The sequence below is a fragment of the Pygocentrus nattereri genome, chromosome 10 (assembly GCF_015220715.1).
Source record: "Pygocentrus nattereri isolate fPygNat1 chromosome 10, fPygNat1.pri, whole genome shotgun sequence".
NCBI lineage: Eukaryota > Metazoa > Chordata > Actinopteri > Characiformes > Serrasalmidae > Pygocentrus > Pygocentrus nattereri.
The window spans coordinates 11,296,329-11,313,880 of record NC_051220.1 but is presented as its reverse complement, the minus strand read 5'-3'; the positions used below and the strand labels follow the sequence as shown (position 1 = coordinate 11,313,880).

At 36.0% G+C, this 17,552-nt stretch overlaps 1 protein-coding gene across 1 annotated transcript; it reads right to left on the bottom strand.

Annotated features, from left to right (window-relative positions):
• Nucleotides 1-3,960: 3,960 nt before the first annotated feature.
• On the bottom strand, nt 3,961-17,338 carry LOC108416458 (procathepsin L-like). The gene is made up of 9 exons (XM_037542171.1): nt 17,306-17,338; nt 15,907-16,007; nt 14,515-14,657; nt 12,786-12,980; nt 10,531-10,722; nt 8,048-8,213; nt 7,150-7,255; nt 5,488-5,590; nt 3,961-4,149 (listed from the first exon to the last, which is right to left on the bottom strand). Exons 2-8 carry the CDS (start codon nt 16,004-16,006, stop codon nt 5,491-5,493), a joined length of 1,002 nt encoding a protein of 333 aa, XP_037398068.1. The 5' UTR covers nt 16,007; nt 17,306-17,338; the 3' UTR covers nt 3,961-4,149; nt 5,488-5,490.
• Nucleotides 17,339-17,552: the final 214 nt, after the last annotated feature.

The window sequence follows — 17,552 nt, the reverse complement described above, 5'->3', positions numbered from 1 at the left end:
GAGCTCCGTTACAATAGGGTTTAAATGATTGGCACATCATTGCATTTTTATTTACATTTTACTCAACTACACTTTTTTGGGAATGAGGTTGTATATATGTATGTTTATAGATAGAAAAGTCATGCAAGCTTCTAACAAAAAAGGTTCTGGTTTAGCATAAAGTGAGATCAAACAGAGAATTGGAGTCAGAAGAATCCCAATTGAGTTGTCCATAAGAAACTTGAGATGCTGTGGTTCTTAGGGTTTAGGCATTGAGAATATTCCAGTCCCTGTCATATGTAGTCCCCAAAGCTTATTGGTTCCCCATCCAATAGGGAAGTTTCTGGAATGATATTCCAATCTCACCACTTCAACTGGCTGGTCCTGTGATAACTTGCATCCCTATGGAGAGACCTGTTCAGTCTAGCTATGCTCCACATCCAACCTAAAAGAGATTTAGATGTTCTGCAGAGAGAAACGTGAGAAGATCTACAAACCCAGGTGTGCCAGACTTGAGGTTAAAAAAAGTGAGCCTGCATGTAAGAACGGTACTGGTACTATAGTGATAATTTACTCAAGCACAAGTAAAAGCATTAGTACTTAAAATTACTCAAGTAAGAGTAAATAAGTAGTTTGTTGAAAAACTACTGAAGTACCTAGTTACTGAAGTACAGAATTACTTTTTCATATTTCCGCTGTCACAACCTGAACATATTTCTGAGCTGTCTTGGCTACATCGTTGGAAATAATCTGTACAGAAAAAACACTAAAGCTAAAGTTCCAAGAGCTGAGACTAATCACAGTTCACTCTGCTAGAGCACATTTACACACTTTCTGTGAGCTGTGTAAGGAACAAGGTTTACATTAAACTGCATGCATTTCACAGTAAGTTAATAATATAAGACGTCCCAGTTTATCTGTTTCCAATAAAGTATTTTAGAGTCCCTAAAAGACTCTGCAGGGGGTGTTTGAGACAAAATTATAGGTAGGTTGCTTAATTAATGAAATTTTAGTGAGACCTGCTGCCAATCAGATCCCTGGACTATAGCTTACATTAAAAGGTATGAACTTCTACAGGCAGTAAACACATTCACAGCCTTGTATATTTTCACTGATATCTTTTCAGAACATAATGTACAATTAAAACCAATATCAGCTTTGATTTTACTGTAATATATTTCACTGATAATCATGCTGATTAATTCATACAGAATCAGACATTATTACTTTACAGTTAACAGCAAACATTGAGAGAGAGAGAGAGAGAGGTGATCACTGGAACCAAGACTCACATGTGTTCAATTTTGAGTGTGATAGCAAAGAGTCTGAATACTTGTTTAAGTGTAATATTTCAGTTGTTGTGGTTTAAATCAATGTAATCCTGTTTATGATTATTCATATTGCAAAAAGAACTTTTTTGGTCCATTGTGCCTTTAAACCTTGAAGTAACATGAAAGTTCTGCCTGCTTACTAGCTTTATTATCTGTCTTTTTCTGCCACTCTGCTGCACTACTGATTCTATCAAACATGCTCTGTTCTACAAAAATAGTTCACCACAAACTAGAGGACAGGGTTTTTGATATAATGGGTAAAATCGGAAGTGGCCAGATCCCCTTTAAACCAGCTTTGGTTGTACTACAGATGTTTCTAAACCAAGCTATGCTTTCATTAACTTTAAGCCAGCTGGACATCTGAAGTTCTGACAATTTAATATAGTAGCATAAGCTGATCAGTCATGACAGCAATAATCAAATCCATTACATGTTGGTGAAATTTGTGACTGCTGAGGGTTTATTATATATATGTATCAGTCAGAAACAGTAATATATAACATTGTGTGTATGTGTTGTTTGTTATGTTCTGAGCTGGGCTACAGGGCTGGTTGGGTGTGTTTAGTGATGACATTAGACTGGATACGTGTGGCTGGAGGTGACCTATCCTACTTCACAGCCATTCAGCAGCGCTGAGCAATGGGTCTCCCCTGTTGTTGTGTTAATATAAGAGCACTTGTTTGAAACACTGTGTGTCCTGGGTCTTCTTCTTCACCAACACAACATTATACTGTGTAATAGTTTATCATCACTGTTAGATCAGCCTTCATATCTCCAACAAATTAAGTCTGCAGGAAAAGAACAAATATTCTTAACTTTCAACAAAAGTTAATGTAGCAAAATTTAATACTGAGTCACGTTGGACAATTTCTATTGGTCAGTACAGTGACAGTGAAGAATGAAGCAGGAGATGTTGCAGCTCTTGGAGCTCTTATTTAGAAAATTACACACAATAGATGAGTTAAGAGCCGCAGGGCCTCAGCAGCTGAACCACGTCCCCTCCTCACACCAGCAATGTAAGCGCCACAATATCATTATGATGAAAGACTGAAGTAAAGTGTTATACACAATCTTAATGTGACCAGACCAATTTAGCCAGGTAACATTTTTGGGAAACAAGATTATGTAAACCTAGCTTTATTGGACAATCATCAACAGTGTAGTATGTGTAGTAAGTGTCTTTGACACAGGATAATAGACTTAGGGCCTGACTTAACATCTGTTTACTGACAAATGTGTCTTATAGAAAAAGATGTCCATACATACCACAACTATACTTGTGTGCTTGTTTGTAAAAAGCCTTGTGCGCTTGGTTGGTCTGGCTCATATACAAAGTGATCTGGTAGAATGGGACAGGCTGTTCACTTGATTTGAGGTCTATGTCCCTGAACAAGCATTGGTGAATCCTCCACAGCTGGTGTCTGTTTTTCCTGAAGGTCTGCTTTGAGAGTTTATCTGTGTATGAGACGCTACACTGCCCTAAGTACCAGAGTAACTTTGACTTCTTGAGATGTTGAGGTATTCAGCACACATGCTATAGGCTAAAATAAAACATTACTATGGTAAAAATGTAGCTAAGAGTTTATGAGCGCAACTAACATATTAAGATTGTAAAATGCAAACCCTATATTATTTATTTATTTATTTATTTGGACTGCTCATTATGTTGCTGGCTAAATTAGCATGCTTTAGTCTAGCTCCAGTAGCTGAGAAGTAGATGAGAAACTGCCTATTCTGCTACATGCTTTTGCAAAGTGATTGCTTACCATATTTCTGGCATACTACACCAAAGCAGGGCACCAGCATGGTTCATGAGTTCCTTCACACTTTCTGCAGCCGTTAAAAATTTGCTTTCTGCATTTCATTACCTGCTTTCTATCTCCTCACGTTTTCTTCTTCACAGAGTTTACTGCATCTTTGTCAATGGCTTACACTGCAGCTTCATGTGTAGTGTTCAGTTGAGGGACAAGTCGGTTTCTTTAAGTAATCTTTCCTCCACATGGAATATCTGTCAGACTAAACACTAGGGGAGATGATCCAGTGATAATGGATGTCCACGCATCACATGTTACAGCCGTAATACCTATTTTCTTTAATGATTTTATAACTTCTCATTGTAGAGAGTGGAGGGGGGGTTGCTGTGTCAGAAAAATATCTTTGAGACTGAAAACAACCGAGAACTGGCGTGCAGACTGCAGGTCACATAGCAATGCAGTCTCAGATACAATTTAAGGTGGAACAGGAAAATCGAACAAGAAACTGGTGAATAAGAAGCTGACTTCAGATTCGTAAAACGGTCGAACTTTGAGAGACATTTTACAAGAAACCATTCAACCTTAGAGGAAATGTTTTCAGATTGACTAAATTATTAGTAATGAATGTAAACAGTAGTAAAAAAGCTCTTTTTTTTTGTATGCGCAGATATTTAAGGTACAACAAAATTTTTAAAAATCCTATATTTGAACTTTTCTCAATTTAATGCAAACAGAATTTTCCAAACACTGCTTTTTGTTTTTCTTAGACTATTTTTGCAATACACATTGTACATTAGTTGTAAAATGACAGATGACAATAAGTGAATATTGGAAGTTTATATTCATTTTTTGTGAATGCAGAAAGTTCTTTTTTTATTATATTTTTCTTTGCACAATATCATAAATGATTGAGAAGAGAATTTAAAAAGATTTCAATTTAAAAGTTGAAACGTGGAAAACAAAAATGTAAAAAAAAGACATTCAGCAACTGTAGACAGTTTTTAAAGAACTGTTCATGATGTGTTGATGTTCCATAGCTGCTGCTCAGATATAACATACTCACTAAGGCTCTGATATTCTCCCATCTGCAAAAAAAAAAACAGAAAAAAAAACAAACAAACAAAAAAAACATTTATTAGAAGTGGCTCATTGAACTTTTAAAGGACTTATACATTTTCTTGTCATTTATAACTTTCCATGAGGTGTGTGAGGTGTGCTTTTATATACCAAAAACAGTGATAATTCATTTATATAAAACCATTTTCTAACCTTTCTTTGTCCCTCAGAATTAAATAGATTGTTACTGTGGCTTTCAAGTCAGTTTATATCACAATACCTACATTTAGAGCCAGTTATTCATTCAACCTAATGAGAAACTGTAGAACAAATTTAGTTTATATGTACTAATAATGGGGGCGGCACGGTGGCATTGGTGGGTAGCGCTGTCGCCTCACAGCAAAGAGGGCCTGGGTTCGATTCCCCGACCGGGTGACCGGGGTCCTCTCTGTGTGGAGTTTCTCGTGTCTGCGTGGGTTTCCTCCGGGTTCTCTGGTTTCCTCACACAGTCCAAAGACATGCAGTCAGGCCAATTGGATATGCTAAATTGCCCCTAGGTGTGAGTGTGTGAGTGACTGTCTGTGTCTGTCTGTCTGCCCTGCGATGGACTGGCGACCTGTCCAGGGTGTATCCTGCCTTTCGCCCGAAGACTGCTGGGATAGGCTCCAGCACCCCCCCGCGACCCTGACGGAGAAGCGGCTTAGAAAATGGATGGATGGATGGATGGATGTACTAATAATAGTACACTCAGTTTATATCACAATACCTGCATTTAGAGCCAGTTATGCATTCGGTTATTCTTGGATCACAACTCAGTTTGTATTACTAAAGTTTACGTGAAAGTTTCTAAAAACCTTTGAAGGTTTAACATGGTCAATAGCAACAAAAAAACTGCAACCAGCATTTCCTGTAATCTGACGTCAGCCTTTCACATTGTTGTGGGATATCTTTCAACTTGTCTGTGGAGAAAACTGTATACTTCAGGAAAGTATGAGTAAATTTGTGTATAGTATTAACAAATATGTTGCTGCAGTATTGAACATTAGTTGCAGTTCAGCAGCTGTTAGCAAACATATTAGCATAAGCTTAGCTATAGTTTTTAGATACCTTTGTTGTTCCTTTTTATAGCTATGTTAACTACAGTAATCAGTGCCAATATGTGCTAGAAATACTATCGCTTTCACCCTTAAACTAGATAGGAAAAGAGTTTAAGTGTATGAAAGCCAGCTAACAATCCACATGAATGGTTCTGAAATTATATGACTACACTGAAATATTATTTTTCTGCTGTAAAACACAGCTGGAACTAAACCCAACAGTGTAGATCTCTGTGGATGGAGAATGGAACCCCTGCAATGAAGTTGTACCTTTTAAACCTCAGGGTAGACAGCATCTGTGGCAATACCACACTGGTTATTCTTGTTCCTGGACATCTTGATGTAGCCTCCTTCACCCCATGTAACACCCCAGCTGCAAAATAAATAAATAAGATATTTGAGATTTTGCTTTAAGGTGAACCCCATTAAACTGCAACTTTCATATTTTGTTATCAATCTTAAACAGGCTGTCATCCAAGATTGCACCGATAATTAAAGATTAAGATTAAGTGACCCTTATTAGTCCCACAATGGGGAAATTTCATCTCCGCATTTAACCCATCTGTGAAGTGAAACACCACATACACTCTAGTGAGCACACACACACTAGGGGGCAGTGAGCACACTTGCCCAGAGCGGTGGGCAGCCCAATCCGCAGCGTCCGGGGAGCAGTTGGGGGTTAGGTGTCTTGCTCAAGGACACCTCAGTCATGTGCTGTCAGCTCTGGGGATCGAACCGGTGACCTTCCGGTCACAAGGCTGGATCCCTAACCTCCAGCCCATGACTGCCCATGACTGGTATATATAAAGATATACCAAGTAATGGAAGCTTAATATAGTTTTAATTAGCATGGTGCTAACATCATTCTTCAGTATCTCTAATAGTCTTCATTAATTGTTTTTTGACACATTATGGCACATTGGTATCTATAAACATGGACTAAAGTACAGACAAAATTGAATATGCCACTGTTTCTAATAATGCAACATTATTTTTAGATAGAAACCACATAAGCAGGTCTGTTCAAGATTATTGAACAACTCAATATAGATTAATTTAATTGTGTGAGGATACTAATTGGTGCAGTATACGTTTAGTCATGTAGCCTCTTGGCTGATTGACTACATTTGGGCTAAAGGGAAAATTGTGTACATTTAGTTAATCCATTGCTTTTTGACTCATTATTCAGCATCTACCATGAATCATTCAGAATTCACTGTAACATGGTGTCTGGCTTATCCCACATGAGGCTTGAACAGGAAACCCCTGCATTAGATAGATACTCAGCTAGCTATGGAATAAGCCATTGATCACGCACAGAGACGGACTCAAGTGCAGAGCGGTAGAGACTCAAAAATGGTGGAGAAAGAAAGAGAAAAGCAAGGTTATATTGGGTGAAACTCAAACTTGCAACCTCGCAACATAGCATGAGTGTGCTACTGCTGAGCTACTACAGAAATTACAAGGAGAGCCTCATGGAAGAGTTGATAAAACAAAAAGGCGAGCTAAGGCCAAACAAAAGAAACACCAGATCAGCATCTTCAAATGAAAGAGTTCCAGAAAACTAAAGGTAAAAGTAATCAACTGAAAAAGACACTCAAAGTTGTTTTTGTTGTTGTTTCGTATTTGTGTGTGTGTGTGTGTGTGTGTGTTTAATACTTACACAAGGAAGGGTACAGAGAGCACCCAGATTTTAACAAAGAACTTGAAACTTGATACCATTACCAGCTCAGCAAAGAGACATGCATGTGTTACCATAAACTCAAGCCTGAACAGAAAGCACGCCCAAAGTACATGGTCAGTTGAAGACACCCACACACAGATAGTTGAAATTTAAGGGTATAGACCACATGACCCCTCCCATGTTCATTCACTTAGCAATTGCTTTTCAATGCTTTACTTTCTTTGTTTTCACTAGCCTGTCCCTTTTACCTGTTCTTGACCAGCCAGTATTCCTGTTCCTCTTCAGTGCCGTAACCAACAACCAGGACAGCGTGATTCAGGTGAATATCACTGCAGTACTGATCATCATACACACCTACAATCAATCAGAGCATCAAGATGTACAGATATTAACAAATTTATTTATTTATTTATTTGTTTCTTTAAAATGCTACCTTTCAACACTTGTTGTAAAAAGTACTAAATAAATAAGTAATCTTGAATCTTGAATCTTTAGCAGCAGACAGATGAACTACTAATGACAACTATGCAATTCAGTTTTCTGAATCTGAATGTCCTAGTGCTTGCATCTTTGATTCCTGGATTTGCCCCAACAAGATTTTGTTAGCATATCTTCCTGCTTAAAATTCCAATTCCTACATAAACAGTTAAGATGTTATAACAGACTTATTCAAAGCTGTTTGGTGTGAAATTATCTGTTCTAGAAACGTACAGAGTCAGAATTGTTCATAGTGGTGGTGATAGGAACCAGATGTCCACCTCTAAAAGTTCAGTCACAGAGATGGTTATTGAATTTGTTGTCTGATGTCTGAGATATTGTTTTGTGATAGTTCTAAGAAGATTTTTAAAAATCAATTCATGGTGAAAAGGTGCAGGAAATTAACATTCTATATAAAACCCAGAAGACACGTGTAGGTTCATTTGTAGTTAAGGAGAGTAAATAAAATGTCTATATTTGTGTTGTAGTCATGGAGACCCCTGGTTCCCATCACTACCACTTTAAAGACATCTGAGTCTCTACAATCAACCATTTCACACCAAATCTCTCTGACTCTCAGTGACTGAATTATGCAGAAATTTCCCTTTCCTCACTTTTGTACACAGATAACACAGGCAGCTCATAGAAACAACTAGTTACTGAGGTTACCTGACTCATAGAGCTGGAAAGTGCGACGGCTGGTGTCTATGCCTACAGAAACAGGTCCAATTGAGGCGACAATATACTGCAGATTAGCCTCACCTCCATGGAACCAGCTCTTATACTTGAGGCAGGTAGCATACGCTCTCAGTGGATCAAACCTGCACTTCCCTTCCTAAGGAGAGATGGGAACAAAGAGATTACACTGCATGATGACTGGTATTATAGGCATGATAGTTCTGAATTGTGTATAGTTCTGCACTATATACAGTTCTGTACTGTGTAAAGTTCTGCATTGTGTACAGTTCTGCACTGTATACAGTTCAGTATTGTGTATAGTTCTGTATGGTGTATAGTTCTGCACTATATACAGTTCTGTATTAGGTATAGTTCCGCATGGTGTATAGTTCTGTACTGTCTATAGTTCTGTATTGTGTATAGTTCAGCACTGTATACAGATCTGTACTGTGTATAATTCTGTATTGTGCATAGTTCTGTATTGTTAATAGTTCTGCATTGTATACAGTTCTGTACTGTGTATAGTTCTGTACTGTGTATAGTTCTGCATTGTGTACAGTTCTGCACTGTATACAGTTCTGTACTGTGCATAGTTCTGTACTTTGTATAGTTCTGCACTGTATACAGTTCTGTACTGTGCATAGTTCTGTACTGTGTATAGTTCTGTATGGTGTACAGTTCTGCACTGTATACAGTTCTGTGCTGTGCATAGTTCTGTACTTTGTATAGTTCTGCACTGTATACAGTTCTGTGCTGTGCATAGTTCTGTACTTTGTATAGTTCTGCACTGTATACAGTTCTGTATTGTGCATAGTTCTGTACTTTGTATAGTTCTGCACTGTATACAGTTCTGTACTGTGTATAGTTCTGCACTGTATACAGTTCAGTATTGTGTATAGTTCTGTATGGTGTATAGTTCTGCACTGTATACAGTTCTGTATTGTGCATAGTTCTGTACTTTGTATAGTTCTGCACCATGTCTAGTTCTGTACTGTGTACAGTTCTGTACTTTGTATAGTTCTGCACTGCATGTAGTTCTGTACCATGTCTAGTACTGCACTGTATATAGTATTGTACTGTATATAGTTCTGCACCATGTCTAGCTCTGCATTGTTTGTAGTTCTGTACTGTGTGTAGTTCTGCACCATGTCTAGCTCTGCATTGTTTGTAGTTCTGTACTGTGTGTAGTTCTGCACTGTGTGTAGTTCTGCACTGTGTATAGTTCTGTATTGTGTATACTTCTATATTGTATATTGTTCTGCACTGTGCATAGTCCTGTGTTTTGTATAGTTCTTTACTGTGTATAGTTCTGCATTATGTATAGTTTGTACTGCGTATTGTTGTAACGTGGAGCGAGGTAGCGAACGCATGTGCGGAGGTAAGCGACTTTTATTGAGGGCAAATCCAGAATCAGGGTCATAACGGTCCAGGGTCAAGGTACAACGTACAGAACGGGTTGCAGACATGATGAGCAACACAAACAACCAAACAGTTCTAACAAAGACCAACACATCAAACAAAGACTGATACAAAGACCAGCAAAGACAAAGTGCAAACACAGGGTAACAAAGGGAAAATTTATAGTTACTTTTCTTGTCTTTTTTCAACTTTAAGAGACATCTAAAAAAAAATAACCCTTTATATGTGAAGTTTTAATAGTTCCATGATTTAAAATTTTGAAAACAATCAGGGGCGGAGTCACGAAACGAGGGGCAGGACTACAGATACCAAAACAAATGCACATGGACAGGAGGGGCCAATTGTGACAATTGTTTTGTTATGCTACATTGTGTACATGTAGTGTGTGAAAAATGCTGTTGACCATTTGTTATTTAAGTGTGAATAACTCTCATATTTTAACTTTTCAAATTCCAGCAGTGTCTTATATTTAGCAACGTCAGAACAGGGAGCTCCTATTGAGAGTCATGTAATAGAAATGAGTTTCACAAAGAAATTTGACAAAGCTGAAATTGGTGTCTTGTCTGACTTTCCTATTTCACCTCAAGTGCTTCAGCCAATTATATTTCAATACCTGATCAGGACCCAGAATGTACCCCTTAAAGTGGAACAGAAAATTGAACAAATAGCTGTCACATTTTAGGCAAATTTCTAACTAATAGAATTTCATAACTGAAACAACTTTTAACACCAGGTGAGTGGGGTTAGTGTTAGAACACAATAGTGTTATAGGTTAATCTACATACTGCCCAGTTTTGTCTTTATTATTTAGCAAAAAAAAATATATATATTATAAGATTTTACTTATTCATAATTATTTTTCTTGTCTTTTTTCAACTTTAAGAGACTCAGAAAAAAGCCTTAATTTTAAAATTACAAAATGTCGGTTTATATATGTGAATTTTTAATTGTTCCATGATTTAAAATTTTGACCATACAGCACACTACTACACTACTACCTGAGACTATTCAACTTCAACTCATAACTCACTCACCAATAAACCAATTAAACTCACCTTGTTCTCATAACGATAGGACTTCTCTGTCTGCAGGCCTCCGCTCTGCATCACATAATGGAAAGCCCATGATGGCCGTCCACCTCCACAGCCATTGTTTCCAACACCGAAAGAGCAGTCAACCAGCTGCTGTTCACTGAGGGACACCAGTGTCCCTGTCTTCTTGAACATCTGACCCTCTAGCGCCCCCGTCTGAGAGAAAGTAGAGGAGAAATGAAGGGAGAGAGACAATTGTTTGGTTTATTTTCTACCTCTAATAATGTTCTCTCTTAATGCTACATTCTCTCACTGTAGGTTAGTGGTTTGTCCAAAAAAACATTTTGTCCAAGTCTGTTAAAAGTAGAGAGATTAAATGGTGCTCACACACCTCAACACAGTTATCTCTCTCACTATGTGTGTTTGTCTCTCTCTCTCTCTCTCTGTGGTGTTTATATGTGAGGTTATTAGTGTTTAAGAAGGTTTTGACATATTGAGTTTATTTTTATTGATGCCATCCTGTAAAAACTATTTGTAGAAAACAAATCAAATATATCGAGATACAGCAAGAAACAGAAATGAAATTAAAAAGATGTCATAATATGTAGAAAACACAAATTAAAAGGATAATACTATAATGTCACAGGAAAGCAAGTATCCTATTTTATTCTAAAATAAAAAAAATTTTGTCCAAATTACAGATTTTGCTAATATGTACATTTCAGTTTACAGTATTAAATTTTTCACCATTCAGCAAAAACCAACCTACTTCTATACTGACACAAAAAATATGGAAGGACATTTGGATCAGTTAGGACAATTTGCCACCAACTAAGAAATACGAATACTCATAGGACTCACATCATATATCCAGATGTCCATAGTAAGGCTAACGGATGTCAGATCAATGAGCTTGTGAATGTGAGTCACTACCATTCTGTCTAGCTCTGGTGGGATCAGGTCAGACTGGGTTTGGTGTAAGGGGGCTCAACATGTTCGAGTAGCCTTTGAATTTTAAATATTGGTTTGCAATCTAAGCATTGGCCTGGTGTCAATAAGTTCTACAAAAGCAATCTCAGCCAATACCAACATGATTCTGACATCACGCATCCCTAGTAATTAATCATGAGCAGTTGTTGACTGTAAAATCAATGCCAACCAACTATAAAGCCTTATGTTGTAACGTATTTTTTGCAATGAAATTATGTAAAGTTGAACATTGCAAAATTCAGTGCGATTCAAAAATATTAATCCAAATTCAAAATGTTTTATTTCACTTGTATATCACTACAGAACAATGCAGTAAATTGTAAATGGTTTATATGAGAATGAAGTTTATTATGTAATTTCACAAGTGCTCAGTATGAACCTCTTCCAGCTGTTCAGACAACATCAACGCCAAACTCAAATTCATCTCATACTCGATTGAGTATGTTAGGATGTTGGGTGTCACTGCAGTCATGGCTCTTTCAATGCGATTTCAGAGATCATTCAGTGTTGTGAAGCCAATGACGAACACTCTGAGCGGTTAGAGGTTTACTTCCGATGAAAATCACGCTGCATAGTTATGATGGATTTATTCTTATTAATGTGGAAAACGCAGAACGCTTTCGGCTCAGGGGTCTCCATCTCCTTACAGGCTGCATGGAGCCATCTTCCAGTGACAGTCAGGAACTCTATGACCCCCTCTTCCAAGTGGTATGTGATTGGTTCCTAGGCACCTCACTGTTGTCAAAATATGGAGCTTGATGAATCTATTTGAATTACGCTGTACTGTGTTTATTAGTGATGGGTCGGTCACGAACGATCTGGCTGTAAGAGCCGGCTCTTTGAAGAGAATGACAGGAGCCGGCTCCTGATTGTGAGCCGATTTTTCTTTTCCTTTTAAAGCGTGATTGGTCAAGATGTGTCAAGATACGGCTCTTTAGTCAGCAGAGCCAAAATTCCCATCACTAGTGTTTATCACTAAGCTAGGTTGTATTTATGTTTACAGTAAATCTGTTGTTTTTACAACAGCTGACCAAGAACAAGTTTATATCATAGCTGTTATTTCTAAAGCAAATTACTCTTCTCTAAAATGTATATTGCCAAAACAACATACCATGATGTCTTATACATTGCCATTGTGACATTCTGGCAACCACAACTGCCAGTATTTTATAAATTACACAGATTTTTTTTTACATTCATCTAATACTTTTTTTAACCAATTCTATTAATTATTTTTAGATATCTGTAATCCTGAAAAGTCAATTTTCTCTTTTTCTTTCTTAACTCACCGCACTGAAGGCCCAACAGGAGCCACAGGTAAACTGGTTCTTAACCTCAGTCACGGCGCCCTTTTCCCTCCAATCCACGCTACCAGGCAGAGCAGCACCCCCTACTTCTTGGAGGAATGTAGTTGTTTTGTAAGCCTTGGTCCCGTTAAAAGACCTCAGGCAACCCTTGAACATGGCCTGGTACTCCAGGTTGTCCTAGTGGAGAGGAAGCAAGCAAAGTTTATTTATATAGTGCTTTTTAGAACAGGTGTTGTCAAAAAGCAGCTTTACAGAACAATCCGTACGAAGAAGTTGAGCATTTTGTCAAGTCTGATGAAAAACTTTTGAACACGATCGAGTTTATATCAGAGTCTCTATATTTAGTCTGTTATTTATTCAACTTAATGAGAAACTGTAGAACAGACTCACTTTATATCACAATACCTACATTTAGAGTCAGTTATACATTCAACCTAATAAGAAACTGTAGAACAGACTCAGTTTTTATCACAATACCTACATTTAGAGCCAGTTATTCATTCAACCTAATGAGAAACTGTAGAACAGACTCAGTTTATATCACAATACCTACATTTAGAGTCAGTTATTCATTCAACCTAATGAGAAACTGTAGAACAGACTCAGTTTATATCAGAATACCTACATTTAGAGCCAGTTATTCATTCAACCTAATGAGAAACTGTAGAACAGACTCAGTTTATATCACAATACCTACATTTAGAGTCAGTTATTCATTCAGCCTAATGAGAAACTGTAGAACAGACTCAGTTTATATCACAATACCTACATTTAGAGTCAGTTATTCATTCATCCTAATGAGAAACTAGAACAGACTCAGTTTATATCACAATACCTACATTTAGAGCCAGTTATTCATTCAGCCTAATGAGAAACTGTAGAACAGACTCAGTTTATATCACAATACCTACATTTAGAGCCAGTTATACATTCAACCTAATGAGAAACTGTAGAACAGACTCAGTTTATATCACAATACCTACATTTAGAGCGAGTTATTCATTCAGCCTAATGAGAAACAGTAGAACAGACTCAGTTTATATCACAATACCTACATTTAGAGCCAGTTATTCATTCAGCCTAATGAGAAACTGTAGAACAGACTCAGTTTATATCACAATACCTACATTTAGAGCCAGTTATACATTCAACCTAATGAGAAACTGTAGAACAGACTCAGTTTATATCACAATACCTACATTTAGAGTCAGTTATTCATTCAACCTAATGAGAAACTAGAACAGACTCAGTTTATATCACAATACCTACATTTAGAGCCAGTTATTCATTCAGCCTAATGAGAAACTGTAGAACAGACTCAGTTTATATCACAATACCTACATTTAGAGTCAGTTATTCATTCAGCCTAATGAGAAACTGTAGAACAGACTCAGTTTATATCACAATACCTATATTTAGAGTCAGTTATTCATTCAGCCTAATGAGAAACTGTAGAACAGACTCAGTTTATATCACAATACCTACATTTAGAGCCAGTTATTCATTCAGCTTAATGAGAAACTGTAGAACAGACTCAGTTTATATCACAATACCTACATTTAGAGTCAGTTATTCATTCAACCTAATGAGAAACTGTAGAACAGACTCAGTTTATATCACAATACCTACATTTAGAAGCAGATATTTATTCATGTAATATTGAGTGGATTGTCTAATTATGCTATCTATTATGCTAATTATGAGATCTCACCATGTCTGCAAAGTGGTTCATGCCGAGTCTGTAGCTTTTGAGGCCCTGGTCAGCCAGCATGTTGTGCTCCAGGATCAGCTTACGATTGTCCAGCCAGATCATCTTACGCTGAGACTCTTCTTCCACTGAACCATAACTCTTACCTGAGAGAGAAAGAAACAACCCCTGGTTAAATTCAATGCTTTTACTGATTTTCTAAGTTTAAATAATTCAACACAACTTCTACAGCAAATACATTTAGATCTGGCATTTTTCTGCACATTTTTGTGCACAGTTACTGTTTATAAGCTGAATTTGACATAATGATAAAATAATACACAAAATATTGCTAGGGCAATTTTTTATTTTTAAATTTTTAAATGTTAGGGTTAGGGTTAGTTTTGTGTGTGTGTATATATATATATATATATATATATATATATATATATATATATATATATATATATATATATTATGGCAAGCCAAACAGGAAATATTTTATGAACATTGATATATATAAAATGAACTTTGATATATATAAAATGAACTTTGATATATAAAATGAACTTTGATATATATAGAATGAGCATTGATATATATAGAATGAACACCGATATATATAGAATGAATGTTGATATATATGGAATGAACATTGATATATATAAAATGAGCATTGATATATATAGAATGAACATTGATATATATAGAATGAACACTGATATATATGGAATGAACATTGATATATATGGACTGAACACTGATATATATGGAATGAACATTGATATATATAAAAGGAACACTGATATATATGGAATGAACACCGATATATATATAGAATGAACACTGATATATATGGAAAGAACATTGATACATATAAAATAAGCATTGATATATATAGAATGAACATTGATATATATAGAATTAACACTGATATATACATAGAATGAATGTTGATATATATGGAATGAACATTGATATATATATAAAATGAGCATTGATATATATAGAATGAACATTGATATATATGGAATGAACACTGATATATATAAAATGAGCATTGATATATATAGAATGAACACTGATATATATGGAATGAACATTGATATATATGGAATGAACACTGATATATATACATATATATATATATATATAGAATGAACGTTCATTCCATGTTCATTAAATATTTCCTGTTTGGCTTGCCATAATATATATATATATATATATATATATATATATATACATATCACTGTTGTTGGAAGAGACAGGCAATTTCAGAATACTGAAATTCAGCTGAAAAACAACAAAAATGGAGATACAAGGTTTTTTTACAATAGCAGCGATATATATATATATATGTATATATGGGAAAAACTATAACATATTTACAAGAGCAGATGTTATATTATTTCTCACCAAACTTGAGTTTCCAAGTATGGAACTCTACATCCTCCAGAGAGACCCTGGCTGCACCAGCCACGACCACAAGAGCGGCAACAGTGAGCAAAACCCTCATTCTGTGAGAGTGAGTGAGGGTTACACAAAGTGGATTGAATAAACCAAATAAAATAAATTCAAATTAAATTAATTACATTTAGAGTACTTCTATACTCCAAATGTGCTTCCATATTTGACAGAATGGAGATCATTACAATAGGGGAAACATTATAGCGTTTACAAATGAGAACATAGACAAAATCTAGGAACATTAACATTTTATTTTATTAACATTTATCATTTTAGTGCTACCAGTATTTTTACATCAGTGAAACCAGTGGAGGACAGTAACTAAGTAAGTGTAATTCATTACTGTGCTTAAGTAGTTTTTTGTGTATCTGTACTTTACTGATTTCCATTTTGGGTGACTTTTTACTTTCACTCCACTATATTTTACCATCAAATATCTTTTTACTCTACTGCATTTTGCGAAATCTGTTATTCCTTTTTGCTTATGTGGGCATAAAAACGTAACATGTCAAAACAAAAGAAGCATGAAGCAAGAAGACCAATCAGGGCACAGCGGCACTTTGTTTTGACCTGGTGCAAGCATACGGTTCAATGTTAGTGCAGTAGTGTAAAATTTTAGGAGTGTCTATTCAACATAAACTTTGTGTAAATAGACCACAATACAGAAATACGTACACATATGCTGTCATTACTGACGTGTTCTTATTTTGGATTTAAATAAACACTATTTCGTTTTATAGTAAATTTGTTTTTACTAGTTCATGTTTATGAACAGAGACATACAGATGCAATATAGTAAAGGAAACTCATTTGTGAATCAGAGTTTAAAGCAAGTTTTTACTTAAACTTGTAACCAAGTTGCAAATAAATCTTAAACTGAAACTTTGCTTGTTTGTAGTTCCATCAGTTCTACCTGATGGAAATTGTTTGCTTTCAGTGTTTTCTACTTTTGATAATTTTAAAAGACACCAGAGTGACTAATTAATGACATTCTATTAAATTATTTCTATAAAGACTGGTTTACCAAGAGTGATGCTGGAGTATTTTGACCTAAAATAAGTTCATGAAGAAAGAGTCTTGTTACAAAAATAGTAATAGGACATTAGTCATAAATAATCTTTTACTACTTTTACTTTTGATACTTAAGTACTTTTGAAGGCAAAGGCTTTTGTACTTTTACTCAAGTGGAGGTCTAAATGGAGTAACTTCTACTTTTACTGGAGTAATATTTTACCTTGGATATCTCAACTTTAACTCTTAACTTTTTAAAGTTCATGATTTGTGTACCTTGTCCACCATTGAGTGTAACTTAATGAATGTATCTAATGGTGTGTGTGTCAGCTCTTACCTGGGTGTGATGTTCTGTGGCCCTGAAGCTCTACGTGTGATGAAGGTATCTGCCCTGTCCAGGTTTTATTCTGACTATATCTGACTTTATCTACCACAATGAGTCTTAGGTTTGTGTTAAAGATGACAGGAAAAAGCTCATCACAAACATCTCACCACAAACAGAAGACGCACTTCTCGAGATCATCTTGCAAAATGAGCAAGCAGTGAGTGCTAAACCAATACAAAACGCCCTGTCCTGCAAGGGT